Below are 27,197 nucleotides of genomic sequence, written 5' to 3'. Positions count from 1 at the left end.
CTTTGGAAACAAAGAGGAAATAATTGGGACATGTTCTGTCTTTTCACAGTTTAACCAGGGAATTGAATAAAGATCTTTTACTGGGATTGAAATGCTGCACACAAGTAGTGGAATTTTTGATTAATCATAAGTTTAGTATATTGTAAGCAGATTTGGTGAGAAAGATCCATTGATAGGGTGTTTTGCTGACAATTGTCAGGGTGGTGACACTTGCACAGTCTGAAGTTATTCATGGAACCTGATAACTCAGTTTATTTTAGTGGGAAGTACCTGGGTGAATGCTTTATATTCTGATCCTTCATAGTATATTATCATAGTAATCTAGATTGTATCATCTCTGTGCATGTTTTCTCACACACACACATTCCATCTGTCCTGGGCTGATATCCTGGGTGAATTCACAATGCAGGATATCCGGCAAGCCCACAGTGATAAATGGGTCAGGATGGGTGCAGCTCAGTGACACTGCTTGATTACTTGAACAATTAGCAGTTTGTTTCTGGACTACAGAGCTGTTGACCTTGTGTTAGAGCCAAGCTACAGCTCATGACAGTTATTTTCTGCCCCCTCCTCCTTTCCCTTCTTTGCTCCTCTTGCCCCATCCCCACCGTGATGAGATTAATTGTCATGTGGCCTTTTGTTTCACTCCCCATCATATGCTCTTTTTGTGAATGTTACTATCAATGTATTTAAAATTTATTATCTGAACTCCGCTTGTGGTTGCATTGGTAATTCCTTTGAACTTAAACCTTGATCATTCAAAGTCCAAAGCTAGTTGCTAGGACTGGATAGTTTGTTTTGATGCTGTTGGCAAACTGGAGTGTGGCTATTTAAAAAAAAATGTGCTGGAATTTATTTCTAAAGCTATATAAATTTAAAATCCTGTATGTTAATGTGATAATGAACTATGGACTGGCAGCATAGTCTGGTCTCAATACAAATAAACAGAATGGATGAAGAATGTAGAAAAGATTTATAGGAATGGCAGCTGAACTGAGGTAACAAAAAAAACTATAAAGGAAGAAGGTGTTGGTTACAGCTTTCCTCAGAAAGAAGACCTTGAGGAGACTGGATTGAAGTTTTAAGATTGTGCATCATTTGAATAGGATGTGGCGAAACTTTTCTGGTGATAGAATCCAAGACCAGGAAATACACAATAGTTACGCATACAAAATGCTAGATGAGCTCAGCAGGTCATGCAGCATCTATGGAAAGGAATAATGAATCGATGCTTTGGGCTGTGACCCCTCATCAGGAATCAATCACTAATACACAACAGTAAATTGATAAAAGGGTAAGTTCTTCACTCAGTGCTTTGGGTGACTGAAGGTCCTTGCTTAGTTTTCAGAGCAAGACCTGCATATAAGAGAAATATTTCAGAAAGGCTGCAAAAAAAAAATCAGATGGAATTGGAAGAGGCTAGTGAGTCGTATGCAGACCAGTGTGATCAGTGATCAGTGTGACCAGAATGTCAATGCAGACCAGTGTGATCAAATGTCCTCTGTTCTATGTCTCTCATCATTGCCCTACCTGGGACATGCTTCACCTGGTTGTATTCTGTTTGAAGCCATTTGTAGTTGGATTTCAGTGGGGCACATTCTCTAAAATAAGTGAAACTACAAAAAAAGAAGCACTGAATTCATGATGCTACAAGCGTTTGGTGGGGGAGAGAGAGCAAATGACTAAACACAAGGAATTCTGTAGATGTTGGAAATCCAGAGCAACACACTCAAAATGCTGGAGGAACTCAGCAGGTCCGGCAGCATCTTTGGCAATGAATAAACAGTCAACACCTCTGGCTGAGACCCTTCTTCATTACTGAAAAGGAAGGGAGAAAATGCCAAATAAAAAGATTGGGGGAGGAGAAGGCGACTAGCTAGAAGGTGATAGATGAAGCCAGGTTGGTGGGAAAGGTAAAGAGCTGAAGAAGAAGAAATCTGATTAGGGATGCACCATGGGAGAAAGGGAAGAGAGAGGGGCATCAGGGGCACGTGATAGGCAGAAGAGGTAAGAAGCCAGAATGGGCGATAGAAGAAAAGCGGAGAGGGAGGGGAAAAGATTTACTGGAAGGGGAAACTAACATTCATGCCATCATATTGCGGGCTACCTAGACAGAATATGAGGTGTTGCCGCTCCACCCTGAGATTGGCGTCATCGTGGCAAAAGCAGAGGGCATGGATCAACGTGACAGGATGACAGGACGGGAATGGGAATAGGAATTAAAATCGTTGGCCATCAGGAAATTCTGCTTTTGATGGATGGAGCAACTGTTTGCAGCCCTGAATGGAGGTGAGAGAGGAAATGAATGGGCAGGTGTGGCATTTCTGTCGCTTGCAGGGGTATATGCCAGGAGGGAGATCAGTGGGGACGGACGAATGGGCAAAGGAATCATGGAGTAATCCCTGCAGAGAGTGGGAGGAGGGAAAGATACGTTTTGTGGTACGATGCTGTTAAAAATGGTGGAAGTTGCAGAAAATTATGTGTTGGTTGCAGGGGCTCACGGGGTGGTAGGTGAGGACAAGAGGAACTCTATCCCTATTGAGGCCATGGAAGATGGAGTGAGCAGAAAATAAAGGAGTTGTAGGTTAAGGTAGCATCAATGGTGGAAGAAGGGAAAACCTATTCTTCGAAGAAGGAGGACATCTCTAATGTCCTGGAAAGGAAAGCCTTATCCTGGGAACAGATGCAGTGGAAACAAAGAAACTAAGAAAAGGAATAGCAGTTTTACAGGAGACAGAGTGGTAGGAGGTGTAGTCAAGATAGTTATGGGAATTTGTACAGTTATAAAAGGTGTTGGTAGACAGTTTGTTTCCAGAGATTGAGAAAGGGGAGAAAAAAACGTGAAGTGAAATAAATAGCTGCACATCATTGATTGGGTTTTAGCTGTAGTCGAGTTTAATCCTCAGCACCACAATAAGGAAGTATGGCAATAGTAATGAAATGGTGATGGGAGGAATGGTTTAGTATGGATTAAATGAGCTGATGCTAACCTTTTGTATTGCAAGGAAATGTGAAAATCTTGAAAGGGTGCAAAGGTGGCATATTATTGGAGTGAGAACAAGATGAGAGCTAACAGCTTTTGCAAATAAAAAGAGATCATTCCACTGGTAGGTGAGCGGAAACCAAACAACACAGGCTTGTGGTAATGACCAGAAGGGAGATGAAGTATTTCGAGACTTGAACCCACTAAGAAAAACAAGTGCTTATTTTGTCATGTTTTGGACAGGAATTCACTACTTGAAATTGAAGTAAAAATCAGCCATCATTGGAGTGCTTGCGAGGTTCTATGGGAATGAATCCTTTCCCAATTTCTATTGTTTTTTGTCAGTCATAATTTGTGTTCACACATTTTGTGTTTCAACAATTCTGCATGAAGATCCTGACAGAAATGATACCTAACCTCCGCCAGAATATACACTATTATTTTCCTTCCTAAACCAATCATTATGCTTGTAAAATATATTTTCCATTCAGCTTCTGAGATGTGAAAGGTTGCATTACCCTACTAAGTAGATTGTGGTTCTCTGTTTTGCTTTCTTCAAAATCTGTAGTATCTGATGGAAAATAACCTCTGTTTTTTTTTCTCTTAAATTCCTTTGTGGCTTGGAAAAGTAGATTGATGTGAGTTGGATTCACAGGATTGAATGGGAAAGCTGGTAGATTTTCATTGCTAGAATGTTGACTCTTCACAGAGAGCACAAAGTGCTGGGCCACCATGCACATTACCTGGCAAGTAGTTTGTGCTCAAAGCCTTTCAAATTCTGCAGTGCCGGTATATATTGACCCAGCTCATGTATGGTACTTTAGATTCATTTCTATACCTGCAACGTATTTGGGACATCCTACAGCATGAGAGACACCACAGTGCTTTTAATTTTTGATTTGCCAGTGAAGTAGAGTTCATCAACTGCTGCCAACATAATAAGTGTGACCATCAATTTTTTACACAGTCATGATCCATAAGAAGAAACTAGGCTTTAGTTATTTGCTTCCTGTAGCCTGTCTGTAATACCCTTGCATGCACCTAAGCGACAAGCTTTTTGACATTGAGTTGTTGGGAATACTCTCCAGTTAGAGCATCATAGGTTCAAACCTCACTTCAAAGACTAATCCTCATGAATTTACTAACACATCTGGTGTAGCATTGGGTGGGTAATACACTATTAGTGCTTCTTTCAGATAACGCACACCTGATAACCCCTTATTAGTGCAGAAAAAGAAAAAGCATAGAAAAATGTAAAAACAAAAACATAGAATGTGGAAGATGCATGAAGTATACCTTAGGAATAACCAAACAACATGAGTTGCAAATTGAGAATGAAAGGAAACTGGAAACTCCCAACTTCTACTATCTGGAAAAAGATGGTTGTATAGGTAAATAAGGTAATTACTTTGTGTTATTTTGTTAGATTATGAGAAAAGTTAGCATTAGCAAATTGGGAAAAGTGGTAGAAATTACATAAAAAATGAAATTAGCATTATTGAAGTAAATAATTAGGTGACAGATCAGCAGCATCCGACTGTTTTTTCAATGAATGAAGGAAGGGTCTCCTAGAAAAGCTTGGATGGAAGCGTCAAACTAGAAAGAAACCCTGAATGAATGGGTAAATACAGCGGAACATTTTCAGATATACCAGATAAGATCATCCAACTTTGAACTGAAATGATTGAGCTGATTCCTCTTAAACAAAAGGTGGAAGCAATGAGGATCAAGGAAAAAAATCTATAGGATATATGGTTCATTTGAAAAAAGGGGGTAATAGATTGCTGCACTTCATTTATACACTTGGCTGAATTGCTAGTAAGTGGAAGTCATGATGTAACTGGAGAGATCTGGGAGATGATTCAGTTCTAATGCTACCCTTTACGAAGGGCTTATTGATTGTGGAGGAGGTGCAAAGTGAATTTATTTCTCCAAGGGTGAAATTACCCAAACTAGATTTGTGATCAAAGATATTTAGGTGTTAGTTGATCTATTTAAGAAATGGGAAATTAGTGGGGTTCGTAAAAATGTTCTTTCAGTGAGTGAATCTAAGATAGTTTTAAAAATCAGAGCATTTGGGAGTGCAGTCAAGAAAGATTGATATTTTGAACTCAGTTCCAAGATTAATACCGGACCAATTAATAACATGACTGCTGCTGTTCCTCTCCACGCCTTGTGGCTCATTGGATGGCAACCTTGCCGTTTCTTTAGCATTTTGTCTGTCTTTTATGAGGCCAAGTTGCTAGCTCAACTCTCAGCCCAGCTTGGATGGAAAGAAAGCGTGCAAGGAGCCAGCAGGGTTCAAACCCAGGGCCACTTGCCTCGAAGCTCAATGCTGTTGCCACGCCACCACCTACCGGCAATGTTAACATTAATTGACAAATTGATTTGCTAACCAAAGATACCAAGTATGCATATGTGAAGCTCAGGCAATGTTGACATGGTGGAATAAACAGGTGCTTTACGTCTGTTCCTGCCCCATTGACACATTAGTTGTTTGGATCTTGCAGTTTATTGACTGTAAAGCCTTCTGAAACTCTTCAGATAGTGGAAAAAGTTATTTCCCTTCTGAACTTAAAGTTTAATTTGAAACTTCTCTGGTGGGTTCCAGCTTTCAGCTGAAATTCTTTGATGTGTCTGTTTGGGATGATTGAACCTATAAAACCAACTGTTCTGTTCTCTCTTCCAAGGCACTGGGAACAACTGACAGCTGCTCCACCCTTCTGGATATCGAGATTTGAGGAGTGCCAGCCTTGATGCATAGCTTGGCAATGCAGCCACCACCCTCGCGATCGTCACCAGGTGTCGCCAATGCTGCAGGAGCTCCACCAGCAGGGGCCGCCCCCAATGCCTTCCGCCGCAATACCCCCTTCAGGCGTTCCACCACACCGCTTTCAGGAGCCCCGCTGCCGCCGGTCACCGACCCATTTGGACTGAGTAGGCCTCCTCACACAGGGGATTCAGCAGCACCCCATGGCGCCAATAATGGAAACCTGCTCCCTCCACCTTTGCTTAACCAGCAAGATGGGAATCACGTCCCACCTCGGTGGTCCGCAGACACTTTGCACAACGCACAGGGGTTGTTTCCTGGCCTGCCCGCCACACCCGGTGAGCGCTCTGAACCGTGTGGCGCACCAGCACCCCTTGCCCCAACGTCGCGCTTTGGTGATGGCCAGTTCTCCCCCGCGTCCCCTCCTGCTGGTGCTGATGCCGGGCAGGGCCTACCCAACGAGCCCTCGTACTTTCACACAGGACTGGGGCCGGAGGGCGGAGAGCTGGGACCTCACCATGGATCCACCTATTCCCAAACACGGAACGCCCCTGGGCAAGAGCCACTCCCCTTTCCTCCTGGTGCACCTACTTTCCAACCACAGCTCCAGCTTGGCTCCTCTTCTCAGTGGGTGGTGAACCATGGCAGTCGACCTCCCTCTGTTCAAAACTACTTTCAGCCTAGTGACCCGCAGACCCAGGGCCTTGGCAGTTACATCTCTCCTCAGGCCCAGCTCTCACCTTTTCCATCTCACCAAAGCCAGGTGCCGGGCAGCTTCTCCCAGCAGCAGCAGCAGCAGCACTCATCACCAGATTCCTTTGCGCAGCTCACCGGAGCAGAGTGCCAAGACAGTGGTCGCCCAGCTCCCTTCCATTTCCCGCCCCAGCACCAGCAAAATTTCTCAGGCCCTGGCTTTGCCCACACAGACAACTGGGCACCCGGCTTCCTGCGAGAACCATGTCCACAGCAGGCAGTCAGACCCAATGGTCCTCCCTCTCAGTTGAGTCATCCCCCAGACTCTGACCCAGGCACAGTTTCTATGTTTTTCAAAGGGGGTGAGGTGGAGAATAAGGAGACGCTAGCAAGCGACCAGCAGCATGGAGCTGGTGTCGCGACTGGAGACAGCTTTCAGTCAAGTGGTGGGCTGTTCCTCAGTAGGCAGTCTCCGCCCCAGCCATCTGCAGGGCAACAGGCAGTAGGTCGGGCATCTAGTGTTGAACCCCAGGGCTTCCTTCCACAACCAGCTAGCCAGTATGGTATTTACAGCCAGGGGTCTGGGGATCCTGGTGGGGTCACAGATCCTACAATGCCACAACGGGTTAGTGAAGCGCTGGCAATGGACAATGATGAGAATTCTGAATTTGTACAGAACCAGGAAGTCCTGCCAAATGAGCCCAAGAGGGTCCCTCTGGGCTTCCAGCCCATCCCTAGTTTAGTAAACCAGGGGCAGCACATCACCAAAACTATTGGGCCTGTGGGAGGGCCACCAGTGAACCAGGAGACCCCAGACATGGCACCCCACCCTCTGCGATCAGACAGCATCTCTTCAAACCACAGCAGTGCCAGTCACAGCAGTGGCTCCAGTCTGCGTCGATGCCAACCTCCACCAAACACTTTCATCCAGCAAGAGATTGGGAAGCCACCTACTGATGGCACCTCCTCCTCCTTCTTTGAGCAGATAGATACTTCCCCACTTGCTCGGGAGACGGACAGCGCAGGGCGGGCTATGTATTATAGCCAGTTGCCACAGCCCACCAACCCCACACCTCCAAAGCCAATGGCCACCTTCCAAGCCAGCGCAAACAGCTCGTTTGAGCCAGTGAGGTCACACGGACAGTTGACGGTCAAAGCAGCTGAAGTGGATCAAGCAAATATGGTGATGGAGTTGAACCAAAATGCAGTCAGCGCCGTGGGTCAGCGGCAAGGAGCCACAGCGTTGGATATCTCCCCTGGCAATCTAGAAGATCCACCTGACAACATGGAAAACATCAGCGTCCCACAGACTTGCTCAAATCTCTATCCGGGGCCGCTGGCCCCTGAGAATGCGCTGCGAGCCCTGTCGGAGACGCCCGAGAAGAGGGGGTCTCTGAGAATGCATGGTGCTCGCGCCAAGTCTGAGAGTCCAGCTGCCACCCTTTGGGCACAGAATGAGCTGCCAAACTTCAGCGCTGGTATTGTGCTGGCACCAGCTGCTCCTGCTGTGCCTACTGCAGCCAAGGAGCTGTGCGCTGAGGTCGTCCAGCCCCCAGAAGATGGCAGCAAGGAACTGAGCTTCCCTCTGCTCGTAGGAAACATGGAGAATCCTCCCCAGGCACTTGAAGATGGAGACCCAAAAGGCCAGGCAAGTTCCAGCTATGCCACACTTCTGATGCCGTCTCTGGCTGCACCAAACCCACCCATCCTCCTTGCTCGGCCTCTTCAAGCCAGTTCCTCCGCTCCACTGTCCAGCCCTGACCGTCCTCTCCGGGATCGAGGCGATGGCCAAAGTGTCTCCTTTGCAAGCCCTGCACCACCAAATTCTGGCCTTACCGCTGCGCTTGGATCACCCTCCTCCCAGTCTCCCCTAAATCTGGCTTCAGATGGTCACCTCGACACGAGGTTTGCAAGTGGAGGACCACCAAGGGACACTGCCACCCCTTCAAGCCCCTCCTCTAACCGAATACCTGGTGTATCCATAATTGCCCCAACTTCTGCTCTTCAGCCACGCAGTGACGTCAGTAAAGATGATGCAAGAAATCAAGTTTTTCATCAACCTGAGTCATCTGCCAACTGTGAGCTGCTTGATTTCACTTTGCGTCGCTCTCCGCCTAATCAGTCCATCGCCAATGCTAATCAGCCTGCTTCCTTGCCACCTAATGATACCACACAGCACCCTCCTCCTTGCCAGACCTATGCCTCAGGACTGTGCATTAATGACAAACCAGGTTTCTATCTGCAGGTCACCAAAGATGTCCAACAGCAGCAGCAACAGCCGATGGCCACAATGTCAGGACAGCAGGCAGCCCCTCCTCCAATCCCCTCCACAGCTCATGATTCTAGCCAGCATCAGCTGGCCAGTAGTCATTACCCACCTGCGGGCTATGGCTACCCAGGGTCAGGCTCTGCCCAGCCAACGGCACAGCAGCAGGCAGTGACTCAAGCTCCTGTAACAGCAACGGGAGCCCCCCAGCTGTCCTCACATCCAGAGGTACCGCTGCAGCATCCATACCCCGCTGTCCTGCCGCATGTGGGGTATGGTTATTCCTATCCATATGCATATCAGGATTACAGCACAGATCCTCAACAGGCATTTGCAGTGCCTTACCCATCCTACCCACCTCTGGATCCCAGAATTGGTCAGCAGATGTCTTATCAACCAATGACTTCCAGAGGCAACCATCCATACTATCAGGTAACTGAACCTTTGCCTTCTTTCATCACGGTTTTCACTTTATTCTGCAGCTGTAAATTGATCATAATCAAGGGAGGTTGGGGGGAATGTTTGTGATTTATATTTTTTAATTTCCTGCGCCCTTTGCTTCCCTGACACCTCCTTCAGCTGTTCCAGCCCCAACCAGCACATGCAGTAAGATTCTTCTTCATAGATGCACTGGTGATCATTGAATTTGACACCTGCACTTATGAAGGAGTATTAAGACTGGTGGAAGTAAAACTTTTTGTGGCATTGTTTTTTTTTGAGGATTGCAAGATTCAAGGAAGCAGTTCCAGAGCATCTGGCCTGAGCAGAGAAGGTGTGTCTGGTGGTAGTAGATCAAAGTCAAATCAGAAGAATATGTGGGGTTGGACTCTTGAGACCTGTAGGGTGGGCTAGAGATTAGAGGGAGAAGCAAGAACAAGAAGGATTTAAAGAAAAAGGTGACATTTTAAATTGTGTAATGGACTACTTATTAAACAGTGTAAGTCAGTGGGCATGATTCAACTGCTGTTTCGTTAATCGATGGATTTGTAAAGACACCCACCCACCTTGCATTTTAGTGTATCTGTAGAAGCTGTAATGAGTTGGCTTGTCTTTGGACTAGTTGAGATACTTGGAGTGGATCATCATATGGGGGTTTCTACTGCACCTTGTTCTGCAGGGATCCTATTCTGTGTGGTCCTTACTGAGAATGGGATTGAGCTTGAGCTTGACCTACTGTCTTTATTTGATTTGTAAGTTCTGCAGTTTTGATCTAGTGACAAAGCTAGAGACGAATGTGATAATGTCAAGGGACATTACTAAAATCTCTGATTGTTGTTTCTTTGGGAGTGGGAACATACCTCAGTATCAAATCTGTGGTTAAGACTCTTTGAGGGTTTGATTACTGGAAGTGTTGATGCTGGCTCAAAAAGCACAACTGATGGAAATACTTCACACTTCCGTGGGATTCTTGAAACTCAGTACATTGGTGATAAAAAGAGATAATATTGCTAGGGAAGTGTTGTCAAGATAATGAAAACCGGAATTGGAGATGTACGGATCCTGTGGACGGATAGATCTCTGGAGCATTTGGAAATACAAATAAGAAATTCAAAAATTGAGTTGATGCTTTGCTGGGAGCCAGTGTAAGGTTGAATAAAGGGCCAGTATGACTTTGAGTGACCCTTACAGGTAGAATGAAGTAAGTTGGCATGGACTCTGGAGTAATTCATTTGAACAAGGATTGCAATAACAGGAGCTGTGGTGAGGAAGAATTGACAGAAGTAGAAATAAGAATATTTTGTGCTAATGTGGTCTGAAGTTCATCTTGGGATCAAATATGACAAGGCTGAGAAGAGTCCAGCTGAGTTCCAGATATTAGAAAGAGGAAGACAGTTTTGTAGCTTGAAAAAGTGGTTTGGCTTTGGATTTATTTCATTGGAGAAAATTTCTTTGAATAAACATTCTAACAGAGGTTGCAGGTTGTAAGATTGTTGACATCCAAGTGGCAGCTACTATGTTTTTGGTGGAGGGTGTGAGTGGGAACAGCAAGACAACCATTGTAAGCTATGACTAAAGTGCTGATTCAATTGTTAAAATTGTTCATTTTACACTCAACATGAATCAGTTTGAGCTAACGGAGTGCAGAAATCCTAACCTCTGTATAATCCAGTCTATTCAGTACTTAACACCTTGCACATAATTTGTGTGTCAGTGGTCAATACCTGTTAGCTTTGTAAGGAACTCTAGCCTTAATACTGAGCAGCAGCAGCCGTTCCCTTTACTAGGTCATTAATAGCTCTCTAATTGTGTCTCAATTCTGAATAATCAATATGACCATAGGTAGTAACTCCCATTATTTTTCAAATCCTCAATATTGTCCTCCAAGAATGTTTCTTCTGCCCAGAGAACATTTTGCAATCTCCAAGCCGAAAGGCTGGTTTACCCTGGCTTCCTTTTTTTCTGTAGTTTCACTAAATCATTAATCGTGTGGCTGACTTCAAGAATAAGATATTTGATCCTCTTAATCTGGTTATTCAGTAATTCCAATAGAACGGTTTTCAGTTTTGCATACTTCAGCAAACGTCCATGTATTTTTTTGTCAGTTGAGATTAACTAGATTCTGAGGATCTCCAAGATGATGGCAGGATAGACAGAGGCGAGTCAGGGGATGTTGTTAACTTGGATTTCAGAATGCCTTTGACAAGGTGCTATATATCAGGCTGCTAAACAAGATAAAAAGGCATGACAAAGGTACTAGCATGGACAGAATATTGGCTGGCTGACTGACAGAAGTGTTAGGACTAAAAGGAGCCTTTTCTGGTTGGTGCCAATGATTAGTTGTATTCTGCAGGGTTGGTGTTCGATCGCATTCTATGTTAGTGATGAAGTTGATGACTTTGTGGCCAAGTTTGCAGATGATTCAAAGATAAGTGGAGGGATCAGAAGCAGTGGGTCTTAAGAAGGACTTGGACAGATTAGAAAAATAGGCAAAGAAGTGGCAGGTGGAATGCAGTGTAGGGAAGTGAGTGGTCATGGACTTTGGTAGAGGGAATAAGTACATTGACTATTTTCTAAATGGAGAGTGTATTCAGAAATCGAGGTGTAAAAGATCTTGGGAGTCCTAGTGCAGAATTTTTTAAAGGTTTACTTGAATGCCTTGTTGGTTATAAGGAAGGCAAATGCGATGTTAGCATTAATTTTAAGAGGACTAGAATAGCAAGAATGTAACGCTGAGGCTTTGCAAGGTAATGTTTGGACTACATTTGGATTATTGTGAGCAGTTCTGGGCCCCATATCTAAGACATGATAAGCTGACATTGGAGAGGGTTTAGAAGTGTTTTACAAGAATGATCCTTGAAAGGGTTAACAAACTAGAAGGGGGAGGGGATATCATTGAAACCCACGATTATCGAAAGGCCTAGATCGAGTGGAGAGGACCAAAAGGTATGGCCTCAAACTAGGATGCCCCTTTAGAACAGAAGTGAGGAGGAATTGTTTTAGCTGGAGGGTGGTGAAGCTGTGGACATCATTGACACAGGCCAAGTCATTGGGTATACTTAAAGTGGAGGTTGATAGGTTCTTGATTAGTAAGGGCTTCAAATGTTACAGGAAGGCAGAAGAATGGGGTTGAGAAGGATAATAAATCAGTCATGATGGAATGGAGAGCAGGCACAATGGGCCAAATGGCCTAATTCTGCTGCTATGTCTTATGGTTTTAATATATTAATGAAATGATTGTGCATCTAAACTGCATGCGCCAAGGACAGTCCCATTTTCAATCCCTAGTGTGTTCAGAATCAGTTTGTCTCAGTTTCAATGGTCAAGCACCTCGAATTGGCCTGTTGATATGAAAGAATGAATATTTTGGCTGGATTCCTGCTTCTGTTTTTGGTTATGGGCTGGGTAACACTTCCAACAGCCATATTTGACCATGTTGTTTGTCCCCTTCACCAGAAGTTATGGCCTTCAGGATGGGAGAGAAGGTAGGTATTGGATGAAGAGTTCCTAAATTTTCAAGTTGATTAGGTAAAAAGAGGCATTTACAATTCAGGGGCATGTATGGTACTTTAAAAAAAATTGACAGGTAACAACGGAGGACATAAGTTAAATGTTACACTAGATCAGAGAGATGTCTCGATTAGCTGTTTTGTTGATATTAGTTTTTGCTGGGTGACACAACCAGTTGAAAATAGTTTTCTTGCACTACCTTTGGTAGTCAGGACCCAGGTGTTAACATGCTTATTTCTTCAGGATGACCCATACCGGCGTTACAATGTCCGGTATGCCAGATATGATGCCAATAGTGTAGGTTACAAGGATCAAGACAGGGAGAGGACGAGTCGACCCAGCTCCAGAGCAAGTCAGTCTTCTGACAGACCATCCTCTAGGTATGTTAATTGTTTCATAAATGTTTATTATTCCCACTTCTTGGAGTTTCTTGTGATAGCTTTTCAGTGGATGCATCAATTAGTTAAGTCAAAAATTCTTTTCAGTTTTTAATTTGCTTGTTTTGCCCCTCCCCATAAACTAGAGCTGTTCTCTCCTGAAAGGTATCAAACAGTTAATTGATCTATGTTGGCCATAGTAACTGAGCCCACTGCTAGAGTCTCTGAACACATTCAGTCATTATTGCTCCCTCCAACTACTAGCATTCCCTCTCTGACTGCTTTGTGACAGTACCTCCAACTTAAACTGCAATGATTCAGGAGGGCAACTGAACACCATCTTGAGGTTAATTAAGCAAATGCAAATGCTTGCCTCTGCAATGGTTATGCTTTCTGAATGTTTTAAAAAGTGCATTACACACTAGCCCTGCATGCAGTTGCCTCTGATTCTAATTGTATCATGGCTTTCCTTCCTGGAGCTTCCCTTTTCAAACTTCAAATTTTGAGATTAAGAATCCCTGTCAATGTTAATACAAGTAATTCAATAGACCCAGAGCTGGAAGTGCAACTTCTGTTACCCCTCACTGCAACACTGCATACTGTTGGGATGGTTCAGAGTGTCTACTTAATCACACTCTGGGCTTTGAACCTCCATCTCTAGCCACCGAATGAATGGCTTGGACATGATGAAGAGACATGGTGGGCTCATCTTTCTCACTTGCTTGTTGATATTTAGCTGTGACTTCAAGTCTGTCTACACAGTCTGAAAAATTTGTTAGTTAAAGATGGAAATGAATGTTTCAGTAATCCTATTCTGCTTGCAGTTGATTTTCTCGGCTGCAGTAGAGCTGCCATGGCTTCATCACGCAAGTGCCCTGAGCATTTTGTTTGAACATAAGCAGGATTGTATTTTTTTTAGAGATACAATGCAGAGCAGGCCCTTCCAGCTCAGTGAGCTGCACCGCTCAGCAATCTACCTATTTAACCGTAGCCTGATCACAGGACAATTTACAATGACCAGTTAATCTACTAAACGGTATGTCTTTGGAATGTGGGAGGAAACCAGAACACCTGGAGGAAAGCCATGTGCTGATGGGGAGAAATGTAGAAACTCTTTACAGACAACATCAGAATTGAGCTTCCCACCCTCAACCTCTAACACTAACCACTATGCTACCATGGCACCCTAACTTAGGGGAAGTTTCTTGAATGGGTCACTTTCTTGCCAGTCTAAGCTTTGAAAAGATCTAAGAGTTTCACCTTGGAGGCATAAGGTATGGAATCAGACCCTCTTAGACCACTGTCTCCGCTGACCATCAACTACCCAACATTAATCCCATTTTATTCTACCCTATGTTGTTTGACTTTTCTCTTCCTCCCTGAAACAAAATTGTCATCCTCACTCCTGAAATATGTTAACTCTTGAATATTGATCCTTGAAAATCAACACTGTAGATGCCAGAAAGCTTCATAAATAAAAAGTTGGAAATACTAAGGACAAATTGCATTTGTGAGAAGAGAAATGGGAACGATTTCAAGCTGAAGGTCATTTCTCAGAATGACTGGCTATTTCTTGTTGCCACCTTCCCTATATTTATCTATGCCACCCTTAGTACTTATTCTCTTGGGTACTTTTAATGTCACTGTATTGGGTCAGACCTTTTGATGATTTTGTTTTCACAAAACTACTTTCTAACTTTGTTTTTAATTTTCTTCCAATTTATGTTTATGCAGTGAATTTCATATTCCTCTTAACCCCCTGCACAGTTCACCATTTGTTAATCTGTGTGATGTTGTGGCAGTGAGTGAGATGTTTCAGCATTCTGACAGTTGAAGTTCTTTCCACACGATAAATTAATCTCTTAATATAATTACCCTTGTTTGCTGATCTCCTCAGGCAGGGATTCTCTGAAGACCCCTATGGTGGAAGAGGTGGCCGAGAAGGCTACCCTGGTTACTATGCAGACTATTATAGTAGCCAGTATCAGTACAGAGGTAAGAAAAGGACTCTCCTACTTTATTAGAAGACTTGTATTGTTCATTGGATGGTTGGTGAAGTAAAATGGTGGAAAGTGGACACCTTTTAAAGTATTTTAAACTGGCATTGTCTGCGCATGAAATGCGATTTAGCTAGATTTAGAGGTTGAGCATCAGCTACTGTTCTGCCTTTCGGAATATTATCATCAGCCGGATTCTGTCCCTGAGAGAGGTCTAGTGTTTTGAATTATTTGATGTCTGCTAAGCCACAGGGTCAGAAACCTAACAGCTGACTTCATACTGCCTTTGAGGAACATCTTCAATACCATCTAAATTGGTAAATTGATTTATTATTCTCACATGTGCAAGGTATATTAGCAACTTGGTTTTCCCTACCATCCGTAATAATCATTTCGTTAGAATAATGTATTGAGGTAGTACTGGGGAAAACAATAAAAAAATGCAGAATGAAGTGCTACAGTTACAGAGGGAGTGCAGTGCAGGCAGCCAAGGCCACAGTGAGGTAGATTGTGATGTCAAGAAGGCAGGAGACTAGATGGGAGTGTAAATGACAAGGGTTACAATGGGCCAAATGGCCTGTTCCTTAGCTATTTATGCTGAGTAATTCTGTACACTGTCTGGACCTGTTTGTTAGACATTCTGGTTCAGGAACGGATGTCATCACATAACTAGGAAGTAAGAGGATTTCTTTCCTGTTCTAATGAAGGCTCTTGTTGCTTTTGTGTTAATTATTAGTTATGGGTCCTTTGTTACGTTTCTGGACCATCATTTAGACCCGCCCCCCCCCCCACCCCCCCAAGGAGATGGATTCAATTCCTGTTGGGTGGTGTGATATTTTGTTCTTTTATAAACAAAACTAGTCACAGGGGACCTATAAAAGTGACCGACAACCTTTGGGGTTGTCATTAAAATCCAACAGCTTTACTTCTGTCAGTGAAGGGAATTTGACTTCTTTGTGGTTCTGGGTTATTAGGCACTGTGGTTGACTCTTGCCTTCTAAAGCATTTGCTCAGCAGTAGCAATAAATACTGACTTTGTGTTACTAAATGTTGACGTTGTCAATTTTACCCCAAACCAGAAAAGGATTTTGTAATCCAAATTAGTTGATAATTAATGGGGACATTTTGTGTAAGTGTAGAATGTTGCAGCATAAAGCTAAGTTGTGTGAAGAATTGGTTCCATGCTTATATTTATCTCATTAGCTTAAAGTATTTCATCTGATCCAATAATACCGAATCAAATACTGCTCTTCTTGAGTCCACAAATAATTTTATTGCCATATAACAATTACAGCACGGAAACAGGCCATCTTGGCCCTCCTAGTCTGTGCCGAACGCCCTCTCTCAGCTAGTCCCACTGGCCCACACTCAGCCCATAACCCTCCATTCCTTTCCTGTCCATATACCTATCCAATTTTACTTAAAATGACAATACCGAACCTGCCTCTACCACTTCTACTGGAAGCTCATTAATATTGCCTTTTTGAGTGAAACAGAAGGCTCTCCTTTGTAGGGTTGCCCAAGGCACTGTTGATTCCTGGTGTTTTTGCGATGCAGAGGTTCCTCAGAAGTCAAGAATGTGGCATAAAAAACTTAATGTTCGTTTTATTAAGTGTTAATAGAGAAAAGAATGAACAAAGAAAAGAAGCCGGTCGTCTCACACTCAGACTAAATTTAACCAAACTCCATTGATAACAATTAACTTACAAATTAAAGTTGCATGATACCTAGTGAATTAGAACACTACAACACAGAAATTGACCCTTCGGCCCATCTACTCTATGCCAAACTATTAATCTGCCTTGTCCCATAGTCCTCCATATCCCTCCCATCCATGTACCTATGTAGATTTCTCTTAAATGTTAAAATCAAGCTCACATGCACCACCTGGTGCATTTCCACACACTCAACCTGCTGAAGAAAGAAGCTCCCCCCTTGTGTTCCCCTTAAATATTTCACCTTTTCCCCCTTAACCCATGACCTCCAATTCTAATCTCACCCAACCTCAATGGAAAAAAGGCTCTTTGCACTTACCCTATCTATACCTCTTATAATTTAGTATACCTCTATCAAATATCCCCTCAATCTCCTGTGCTCTAGGGAATAAAGTCTTAACCTGTTCAACCTTTCCCTGTAATTCAGGTCCTCAAGTTCTGGTAACAGCCTTGTAAATTTTCTCGAGGCTCTTTCAATCTTAATGTCATCTTTCCTCTAGGTAGGTGACCAAAAACTGCAAACAATACTCCATATTAGGTCTCATCAATGTTTTATACAACTTCAACCTAACATACTGACTCCTGCACTCAATACTAATTTATGAAGGCCAAAGTGTCAAAAGCTTTCTTTAAGTTCCTATCTACCTGTGAAGCCTCTTTCAAGGAATTATGAACCTGTATTCCCAGATCTCTCTGTTCTACTGCACTCCTCAGTGCCTGACTGCTCACCCTGGTTTGTCTCCTGAAAGTGTAACACCTCACATTTGTCTGCATTAATTTCCATCTGACATTTTTCAGCCCAATTTTCCAGCTGTTCCAGATTCCGCTGCAAGCTTTGATAGTCTGTCAAATACACCCTCAATCTTGGTGTCATCTGCAAATTTGCTGATCCAGTTAACCACATTATCATCCAGATCTTTGATACAGATGACAAATAACGCACCCTGTAGCACACCATTAGTCATAGGCCTCTAGTCAGAGGGGCAACCATCTACTACCATTCTCTGGCTTCTCCTGCGGAGCAAATGTCTAATCCAGTTCACTACATCAACAGGAATGCCAAGTGACTTAACCAACCTCCCACGCATAACCTTGTCAGAGGCCTTGCTAATGCCATGTAGACAACATCCACTCCCTTCTCTTCATCAACTTTCCTTATAACTTGCCCAAAACTCGAAGATTTATCTCGTGTTCTTTTTTCTTCCGTGCATAAAGCTGTGTTGACTTTCCCCAAACAGTCCCCCAAATCCTTCTATATCTGGTCCCTTAGAATACCTTCCAATAATTTACCCACTAATGATAATTTCCTAGTGATCCTTACAGCATTTCTTAAACAACAGAACAACTTAGCTCTCCTCCAGTCTTCTGGCACCTCACCCATGGTAAGGACATTTTAAATATCTCTGCTGGGACCCTAGCCTCCCATAGGGTGCGAGGGGACACCTTGTCAGGCCCTGGGGATTTATCCACCCTAATTTGCTTCAAAACAGCAAATGTTATCCATGACCTCACTGCGGCTTTGCCTGATTTCAATAAACTCTGGATCAGTCTCCTGAGTAAATACAGGTACAAAAAAAAAATCCATTTAAGATCTCATTATAATCTCCCATTCTCCTTAATTTTTTTTTATTCCTTCCATGACTGATAAAGTCTTTAAAGATTGGGATGAACTAGGTATTAAGAGTTTTTGGGACCTGTTTATCTCAGGATCTCTTGCCTCATTTGACCAATTGTCAAATAAATTTGCACTCTAGATACCTTCAAATTAGAGATTTTCTACGTTTCCAATTAGTTACTTTTCCTATAGGTCCTGATAAAAATTTACTGGATGATCTTTTAACTTTAAAACCTTTTGTTAATGGTTCTATTACCAGTATCTATAACTTGTTGATTGATTCTGGACAAGACTTTTTAGATAAAATAAAAAAAGCTTGGGAGGATGACCTAAATTGTCAGATTTCTGATGATAGATGGAATAAAATTCTTATACGGGTTAATAAATCATCTGTCTGTGCTCGTCATTCTCTTCTACAATTTAAAGTGGTTCATAGAGCTTACATTTTTAAACAGAAGCTCTCCAGTTTTTACCCGAACGTTTCTCCACTTTGTAATAAATGCAACTCTGCTGATGCCTCTTTAATTCATATGTTTTGGTTTTGCCCTAAAATTGAAAAGTTTTGGCGGGAAGTATTTCATACCTTCTCTCAACTTTTTAGGGTCCAATTTGACCCTAATCCCCTTACTGCCTTGTTTGTATTATTGCAAATGAAGATATAACTTTAAATACTCCTAACCTACAGGTTTTAGTTTTTACCTCTCTTTTAGCAAGAAGAGCAATCTTGTTTAAATGGAAGGAGTCTACCCCTCCTACACATCTTCAATGGCTACGTGATATTATGTCTTATTTAAATTTAGAAAAGATCTGCTGCTCAGTCTTAAATTTGAAACAATCTTTTTATGATATTTGGGGACCTTCCCTAAATTACTTTTCCAATTTATAAAGATTAACAGTGCACAGACTTTTATGTATATTTTTATCTTCTCTTCCTAAGTGAATATATATTTTTTCTAATTATCCATTGTCATCCATCAGCTTTTTTCTTTGGTAGTTGGTAGGGGGTTGACTTTTTTTTATATAAAAAATTTCTTTTATGATGTATGACTTATCTTTACATTTTTGATTACAGGGTGGTATACCTTTATGTGTTATGCTATAACATTTTGATCAATTTTATTACAATATATGAATGTACACAAATTATGTTGAGATATATCTATGTGTTGCACTCTAAATCTTTTTTTTCTTCTGAATAAAAATATTGTAAAAAGAAAAAATGATCTCCCCCATCTCTTTCAGCTCCATGAATAGATTACTGCTTTGATCTTTCTAGGACCAATTTTGTCCCTTGCTACCCTTTTGCTCTTAATATGTCTGTAGAAGTCCTTGGGATTCTCCTGCGAGGAAAAACCTCATGCCCTCTTTTAGCCCTCCTCATCTCCTTGAGTGTTCTCTTGCATTTTTTATATTCAAGTACTTCATTTATCCTATCTGCCTATTCCTGCTACACACCTCATTTTTTCTTAACCAGGGCCTCAGTATCTCTCAAAAACCAAGGTTCCCTAAAGCTGTTATCCTTCCTTTGCATTCTGACAGGAACATACAAAACTCTATACTCTCAAAATTTCACTTTTGAAGGCCCCTCACTTGCCAAGTACACCTTTGCCAGAAAACGCCCTGACTCAATCCACACTTGCCAGATTCTTTCTCCAGTTTAGAATCTCATACTAAGAACCAGACCTATGCTTATCCATAAGTATCTTGAAATTAATGACATTGTGATCACTAGATACAAAGTGTTCCCCTACACAAACTTCTGTCACCTGCCTTGTCTCAATCCCTAATAGGATTTCTAGTATTGTATTCTCTTCAGTTAGCATTGCTATGTATTGAAATTTACCTAAATACATCTGACAGACTCTCTTCAGCTTTTTACAGTATGGGAGACACAGCCAATGTGTGGAAAGTTAAAGTAATCTATTAACACAACCCTGTTTCTTGCAACAGTCTATAAATCTCCATACAAATTTGCTGCTCTAAATCCTACAGATTGTTGGGTAGTCAGTAATATCACATTAACATGGTCATCCTTGTCATGAGTTCCACCCATATGGCCTCAGCAGATGAGCTTTCCGATCTGCCCTATCTAAACACTGCTGTGACATTTTTCCTGAGTCATAATGCCCCTTTAATCCCTCCTGCTCTATCATGTCTAAAACAATGGAACACTGGAATATTCAGCTGCCAATCCTGCCCCTCCTGCAACCAAGTATCACTAATGGCTACAAATGTCATAATTTCACATGCTGATCCTAAGCTCATCCACCTTTCCTACAACATTTCTTGCATTGAAATAATCACAACTCTGAGTATTAGTCCCACCATGCTCAATCTTTTGACTTCTGACTTTTGTATGTAGGAGTAGGCTTAACATCTTTCCCCAAGACTGCTCCACTATCTGCTCTGGCACTCTGGTTCCTATCCCGCTTTCTGCATGGATACTTGTCCTCCTCCAATTCATGTGCAGACAGTCCCTCCTGTACACGTCCCACCTTCCCCGGAAGAAAGCCCGATAATCCAAAAATCAGGCTCCCTACCTCCTATACCATCTCGTTAGCTACATGTGAAACTGCATGATCTTCCTATTTCTGGCGTTGCTTGTACGTGGCATGGGTAACAATTCTTTGATCACAACCCTGGAGGTCCTGTCTTTTAACTTAGCACCTAACTCCCTGAACTCATTTTGCAGGACCACATCACCGTTCCTACCTACGTCATTGGTACTGACGTTGACCACAACCTCTGTCTGCTCACCCTCCCACTTAATAATGTTGTGGATCTGAGATGTCCCTGACCTTATGACCTTAGCACATAAAGGCAACATACCTTTCAGGAATCTCCTTGTCCACAGAGTCTCCTGTCTATACCCTAGATAATAAATTGTCACTACAACTCACCTCTTTTTCTCCTCTTCTGAGCCACAGGGCCAGACTCAGTGCCAGAAACCTAACTGCTGTGGCTATCCTCCACTAAGTCATTCCCCCACCTTCCCTGGGCAGTATCCAAAGCAGTGTACACCGTGGATACTCTGCATTGGCTGCCAATCCCCTTTCACCTTCCCGATAGTCACCTGTATCCTGCACCTTGGGTGTAACTACCTTCCTGTATCATCTGTCAGTCAATCCGTCAGCATCCTGAGTTGTGCACAGTTCATCCAGCTCCAGCTCTAGTTCCTTAACAGGGTCTGAAAGAAGCTGCAGCTGGATGCATTCTTACAAGAGTAGTCAGGTACACTGGAGGTCTCCCTACCTTCCCACGATCCACAAGAAGTGTATTCCACTGTCCTGTTTGGCATCTCCATTGCTCTAATTACGCAATAAGAAAGAAGGAAAATTTTAATTTAAAAAAATCTACCTAGAAACTTTACCTCTTGGCCTTTGTGGGCCAAAGCCTGAACTAACTACTCTAACACTGGCCGCTCCCACAATGGTCACTCTGCTTAAAATTAGCCTCTTTTTATTGGCCTTTGCCAAGTGCCTTCTTATGCACAGTCCATCGTCTCCACAAAAACTGCGATGTGGAGAATGTCCTGGCTGCCCATGCTTGTTTCTTCTGAAGTCTCTCTCCCACTATGTGATCCAATGTCTCCAAGGGAACTGTAGTGCATATAAAGTCCCAAATACCTCAGTTTACTTTTTTTTTCCTGCTATAGAAAACTAAAAAGTGTCAAGGAAAAATATAGAAGGAACTGCGCCATAATTACTGGAAAATTCAGTGAACAATTATAGATGTAGATAATTATCTAATAATACAAGCGAGCATGGGAAAGTTAACTACAAGATAAGTACAAGAAAAAATAACTCTGTATTCTAATCCAACAATGCCATGGTTTTGACACATGTTCCTAAATGTCCTGTAGCTAGTGACTACTGTGCTGCTTGTTGATTCTAGAGAACAGTAGCTACTTCCTTATGATGTTGCTTTCCTGATATCCTGTTCATTATTTACAGTGCCCATAAAAGGTATTCACCCCCTCTGGAAGTTTTCTTGTTTTATTGTTTTACAATATTGAATCACAGTCGATTTTTTTTTTCTCCAGTCCTGCCGAAGTATTCAATTTGGCTTTTTTTTTGACACTGATCAACAGAAAAAGACTTTCGTGTCAAAGTGAAAACAGATCTCTACAAAGTGATCTAAGTTAATTCCAAACATAAAACACAAAGTAATTGATTGCATAAGTAATATGACATACCAAATCATCACTGGTGGAGCCAATTGAGTTTAGAAGTCACATAATTAGTTAAATGGAGATCACCTGTGTGCAGTCAAGATGTTGTAATTGACTGTAGTAAAAATACACCTGTATCTGGGAGGTCCAAATGCTGGTGAGTAGTATCCTGGCAAAAACTACACAGTGAAGACAAAAGAACACTCCAGGCAACTCTGCAAAAAGTTATTGAAAAGCCCAAGTCAGGAGATGGATACAAGTCACTGAATATCCCTTGGAGTACGGATAAGTCAGTCATCAAGAAATGGAAAGATTATGGCACAGCTAGAGCAGGCCATCCTCAAAAACTAAGTAACCATGCAAGAAATGGACTAGTGAGGGAGGCCACCAAGAGACCAATGACAGTTCTGGAGGAGTTACAGGCTTCAGTGGCTGAGATGGGAGAGACTGTGCATACAACCACCATTGTCTGGGTGTTTCACCACTTGCAGCTTGTGGGGAAAAAAACACATGAAATCTTGGCTAGAGTATGCCAGAAAGCATATGGGAGACTCTGAAGTCAGAGGAAGAAGGTTCTATGGTCTGATGAAACCAAACTTGAGCTTTTTGGCCAACAGGCTAAATGCAATGTTTGGTGTAACCACACATGATTAAAAACAAACCATCCCTACTGTGAAGCATGGTGGTGGCTACATCATACTGTGGGGACGTTTCACTGGAAGGCTTGTGAAGGCTGCGGGTAAAATACTTGTAGCAAAATGCAGGAAAATCATGGAGGAAAGCCTGATCCAGTCTGCAAGAGAATTGCAACTTAGGAGAAAGTTTGTTTTCCAGTAAGACAATAACCCCAAGCATTAAGCCAAAGCTACACAGGAACAGCTTAAAAACAACAAAATTACTGTCTTGGAGTGCCAAGTCAGAGTCCAGACCTCAATCCAATTGAGAATTTGTGGCTGAACTTGAAAAGGGCTGTTCACTCACGATCCCCATGCAATCTCACAGAGCTTGAGGTTTTGTAAAGAGGAATGAGGAAAAATTGCAGTGTCCAGATGTGCAAAGATGATAGAGACCTATCCACACAGACTCAAGGCTGTAATTGCTGCCAAAGGTGCATCTACTAAATACTAACTTTAGGGTGAGTAATTATACAATCAATTACTTTGTGTTTAATTATTGTAATAAATTTAGACCAATTTGTAGACATCTGTTTTTACTTTGACACTAGAGTCTTTTCTGTTGATCAGTGTCCAAAAAATATAAATTAAATCCATTGTGATTCAATGTTGTAAAACAATAAAACATGAAAACTTCTGGGGGAGGGGGGAGCGGTGAATACTTATTTGTGTATCATAACCAAATACAAACAAAAAAATTATCTTGCCACTGCTTCTATGTCTTATAGTCTTACTACTTTGCTTCTTGTAAAAGATTGCACTATGTAGATTGGCAGCCTTATAGTAACTACACTACAATAAGTGATTTGGTGTTTGTAAAGCATCCTAGGATGCTGACATAATTCCCACGTTCTCCTTTGCACTTTTCTTCAGAACGTACCTTGAAGTATGCTTAATTAATTTTTGTTTGTTGTTAGACCTAGCTCAATGGGAGAGGTATGACCTTGGTGCCTATGATTCTCGATACAGAGACTATAGAGATTACGACCGTCCGTATTGGTACTATGGACCTTACCAAGCACGGGATCCTTATTATCGGGAGCCTTATGGCGACAGGTGAATGAGATTTCCCACACTTAGGCGTTTCTCTGCTCTCTTCTCCCTTTTTTAGGTACCTCAGTGGAGCCATGGTTCCTTGATATGTTAATACAACTGAGTGTATGGAATGAGAGTGTGAGAGCGAATGAGCTCCAGGAAACTTTTAGTCATGGCAGATCATTGAACTAGAAAGGCTGCTGCACAGATTCACCAGTGTGATTTTTGGACTGAAAAGATTCGATGTTTAGATCCTTTGTGTATGGAGGACCAAGAGATTATCCAACAGGGATTTTTAGTATGGTTTAAGGAATTAATAAAGTTGATAGACTATTACAGAATAAAGGGTATAATGTTGAAATTAGAGTTTTGCAATAAAGCATTTCCACAAATAGGATCAGGGAAATCTGTCTTTATTCTCCCTTTTATCATCCTGCCAGAAAAAAAACAACACTGACAGTTTGCAATTTAACAACTTAATACTAACAAAGGGTCAGAGGTTATCTAACAAAGTGAAAGGACGTGCTGGTGGGGTTATCCTATCTCATTTTGTTTTTGGCTATATTTGAAACATCATTGAGGAATGGTGGTGAAAATGGGAGGGCAGCTTGTTTCAAAGGAAAACTCTTAAAATGTATTTTGCAATTTTGTGATGTCTGTTCCTGATGTGTTTCTGCATCTTGGTTCAGAGTGTGAAATGCTCAGTGAAATGCTTAATCTTAACATTGGCTGCTGTAATCCTCAGCCTACAGAGATTTAGACAATGTGCGGTGCATGAAAGTCCTGTCTATTTCTTTGGCTGTCAGTAACTTCTGCCTCTCCAACGCTGCCTGGACCATTATGAGTAGACAATTCCACTTCCTCTCCCGCAAAGCTAAATTTAAATGATGATGTTCATTGTTCCTGTCTCAACTGTTGAACTTTATTTCTGTGGCAATCTCTGTACAAGTCAGAATCTAGTTCATTTCCAACTTACATGATGAATATCAATCAGAAATCATACTTGTGCTCTTCCAGTGAGTGAATCCTCCGCAGGCATTCACTGTGTTACACACCCCTGACTTCTGAACATCCTACATACAAATGGAGCTCATAATATTAAATTAAAAACTGATGTACATAAAATACCAATTGTTTCCTCTTTATATACCTCTTTCCACTTTTAATAATTGTTTATCAGGCTATGATGCCATTCATTGCTGCTACATGGAGGCATGGTTACGATGTTGAGTGATTTTTGTGTATGTTTCAACTTGCAGAGAAAATTAACTTATAGGTGACTGTAAGAATGGAACGCGGTTGTTACCCAGGTGCGAGTGATGAGTGTTTCTATAAAGATTATCTCCCTTTAAGTAAAACAGTACTCCAGTGGATTTTGTTTAATAGGCGGAATGGGTATGAGGAGCTCTGGCAGTATGACCCTCGCTATGACAGCAGTTTTGATGAAAGCAGCCGGCGAGATCCATACCCTGATGAATTTGACCGGCGCAGTACACACAGTGAACAGTCCGCTCACAGTGGTCTGAGCTCCCACAGTGTGAGGAGTCGCCGTAGCAGCTTCAGCTCCCAGTCTCAGCAGGTGAGTAGCGTGATTCATGGGAATACTGGTCAGAGTGGGCATGTAGAGAGACATGCCCAATTCAAATCTCACTGGGGAAAGTGATAGCTCCAAACAATGCTGCTCATTTTTATTTATGGTTATATAAGTATTGATTTTGTTTTGTCCTCAATATTGTTTTATTTTCTTCCTTATACATGATGATGACAGATGCAGGCTGTGGTTGACCATGAACAAGTGACTAATTCCTCTGGGAGTTCTTGTGCATTTGTTAAATAGTAATTTTGGAGTTTAAAATAAGAATTGTGACTTTGATTATAATTCCAGGATTGTAATTGCACTGTAATCTTGACTTTCTGACACATTGATAGATTTACAGCATGGTGTTTGCACAGACTGTTTCCATTTACATTTTTCAGCAGTAGACTTGATGGTGGGATTGTATGTAAATAGTTCTGTGTGTGAGTGCAAAATGGACTAATTGTCTATTGGACTTCATCTTGTGTAGAGCCAGGTTTACAGGAGCCAACAGGAATTGGCTGTCCCATATGAACAACCAAGCCAGACGACCCTTGCTACTGATTATACATATGGACAATACTCGGAAAACACTGTGCAGCCTAATTACTCAGATTATCAGTATGGATATCCAGCGGAAACAGGATGGCAACCTGTGGAGAGAAGTATGTTCATCTGCTCTTTAATGGATCTCTGTGTGTACAGACATAAAATCTAGCTTGGAAAGCAGGGGTGTGGTATATTGAACTGACATCTCTCTGAATAAAGGTATGAAATAAAATTGAGGGGTGGAGGGGAATTTTAAAATTATAGAAAGCTTGTTAATTGTATGCAGTTAATAGCATACCTGGGCTAGTATATAAGGTATCAGAGGCTGTAAATAGAGATACCTAGAAATAAGTCATTGTTTGTCAAAGGCAATCCTTCTCATTAAAACTTCTTCTCCCTCGACTAGTTCCACCAAGACCTGTGACTCCAGAGAAGTATACAGTTCCTCATCTTTGTGTCCGGTTTGGTCCTGGAGGACAGTTGCTGAAAGTGTTGGGCAACCTCCCATCAGAAGGACAGCCTGCTTTAGTTGAAATACATAGCCTGGAGGTACTGTGAAGAGTATAGATTATACACAACAAGGATCATAATTCCTCTTCCAGTGTTCATAACAATATTTTGCTTTGACTTGATTTTTTTTCATTCTGTTCTGATCTTTATCGGAGTCAGCCAGCTATTTGGCATGTCTCTTAATACTGCACCATCGAGCTAGTTAAAAAGCAAAGAAATTTGATGCTAGAAGTTTGAATTGGAAACGAAATGCTGGAGATACTCAGCAAATCATGCAGTATCTGAGGAGAGGGAGAAAAATGAGTCCCTGTTAATCAT

At 42.1% G+C, this 27,197-nt stretch overlaps 1 protein-coding gene across 9 annotated transcripts in view; it reads left to right on the top strand.

Moving 5' to 3' along the window:
* The window catches only part of sec16a (SEC16 homolog A, endoplasmic reticulum export factor), an 82,302-nt gene that overhangs the window by 6,488 nt on the left and 48,617 nt on the right, over positions 1-27,197 (top strand). For 8 of the 9 annotated variants that reach the window (XM_059994213.1, XM_059994212.1, XM_059994211.1 and 5 more), the window contains exons 2-8: positions 5,674-9,144; positions 12,904-13,040; positions 14,935-15,032; positions 24,127-24,265; positions 25,631-25,823; positions 26,311-26,485; positions 26,776-26,918. In XM_059994213.1, coding sequence (XP_059850196.1) covers positions 5,740-9,144; positions 12,904-13,040; positions 14,935-15,032; positions 24,127-24,265; positions 25,631-25,823; positions 26,311-26,485; positions 26,776-26,918 — 4,290 coding nt within the window. In that variant the 5' untranslated portion in view covers positions 5,674-5,739. The remainder of the gene's footprint in view (positions 1-5,673; positions 9,145-12,903; positions 13,041-14,934; positions 15,033-24,126; positions 24,266-25,630; positions 25,824-26,310; positions 26,486-26,775; positions 26,919-27,197) is intronic. The other variant, XM_059994214.1, reaches the window with a different exon arrangement.

Source organism: Hypanus sabinus, chromosome 18 (genome assembly GCF_030144855.1).
Source record: "Hypanus sabinus isolate sHypSab1 chromosome 18, sHypSab1.hap1, whole genome shotgun sequence".
NCBI classification, from domain to species: Eukaryota; Metazoa; Chordata; class Chondrichthyes; order Myliobatiformes; family Dasyatidae; genus Hypanus; species Hypanus sabinus.
The sequence above is the reverse complement of the archived record's forward strand: the minus strand, read 5'-3'. Positions and strand labels throughout refer to the sequence as shown.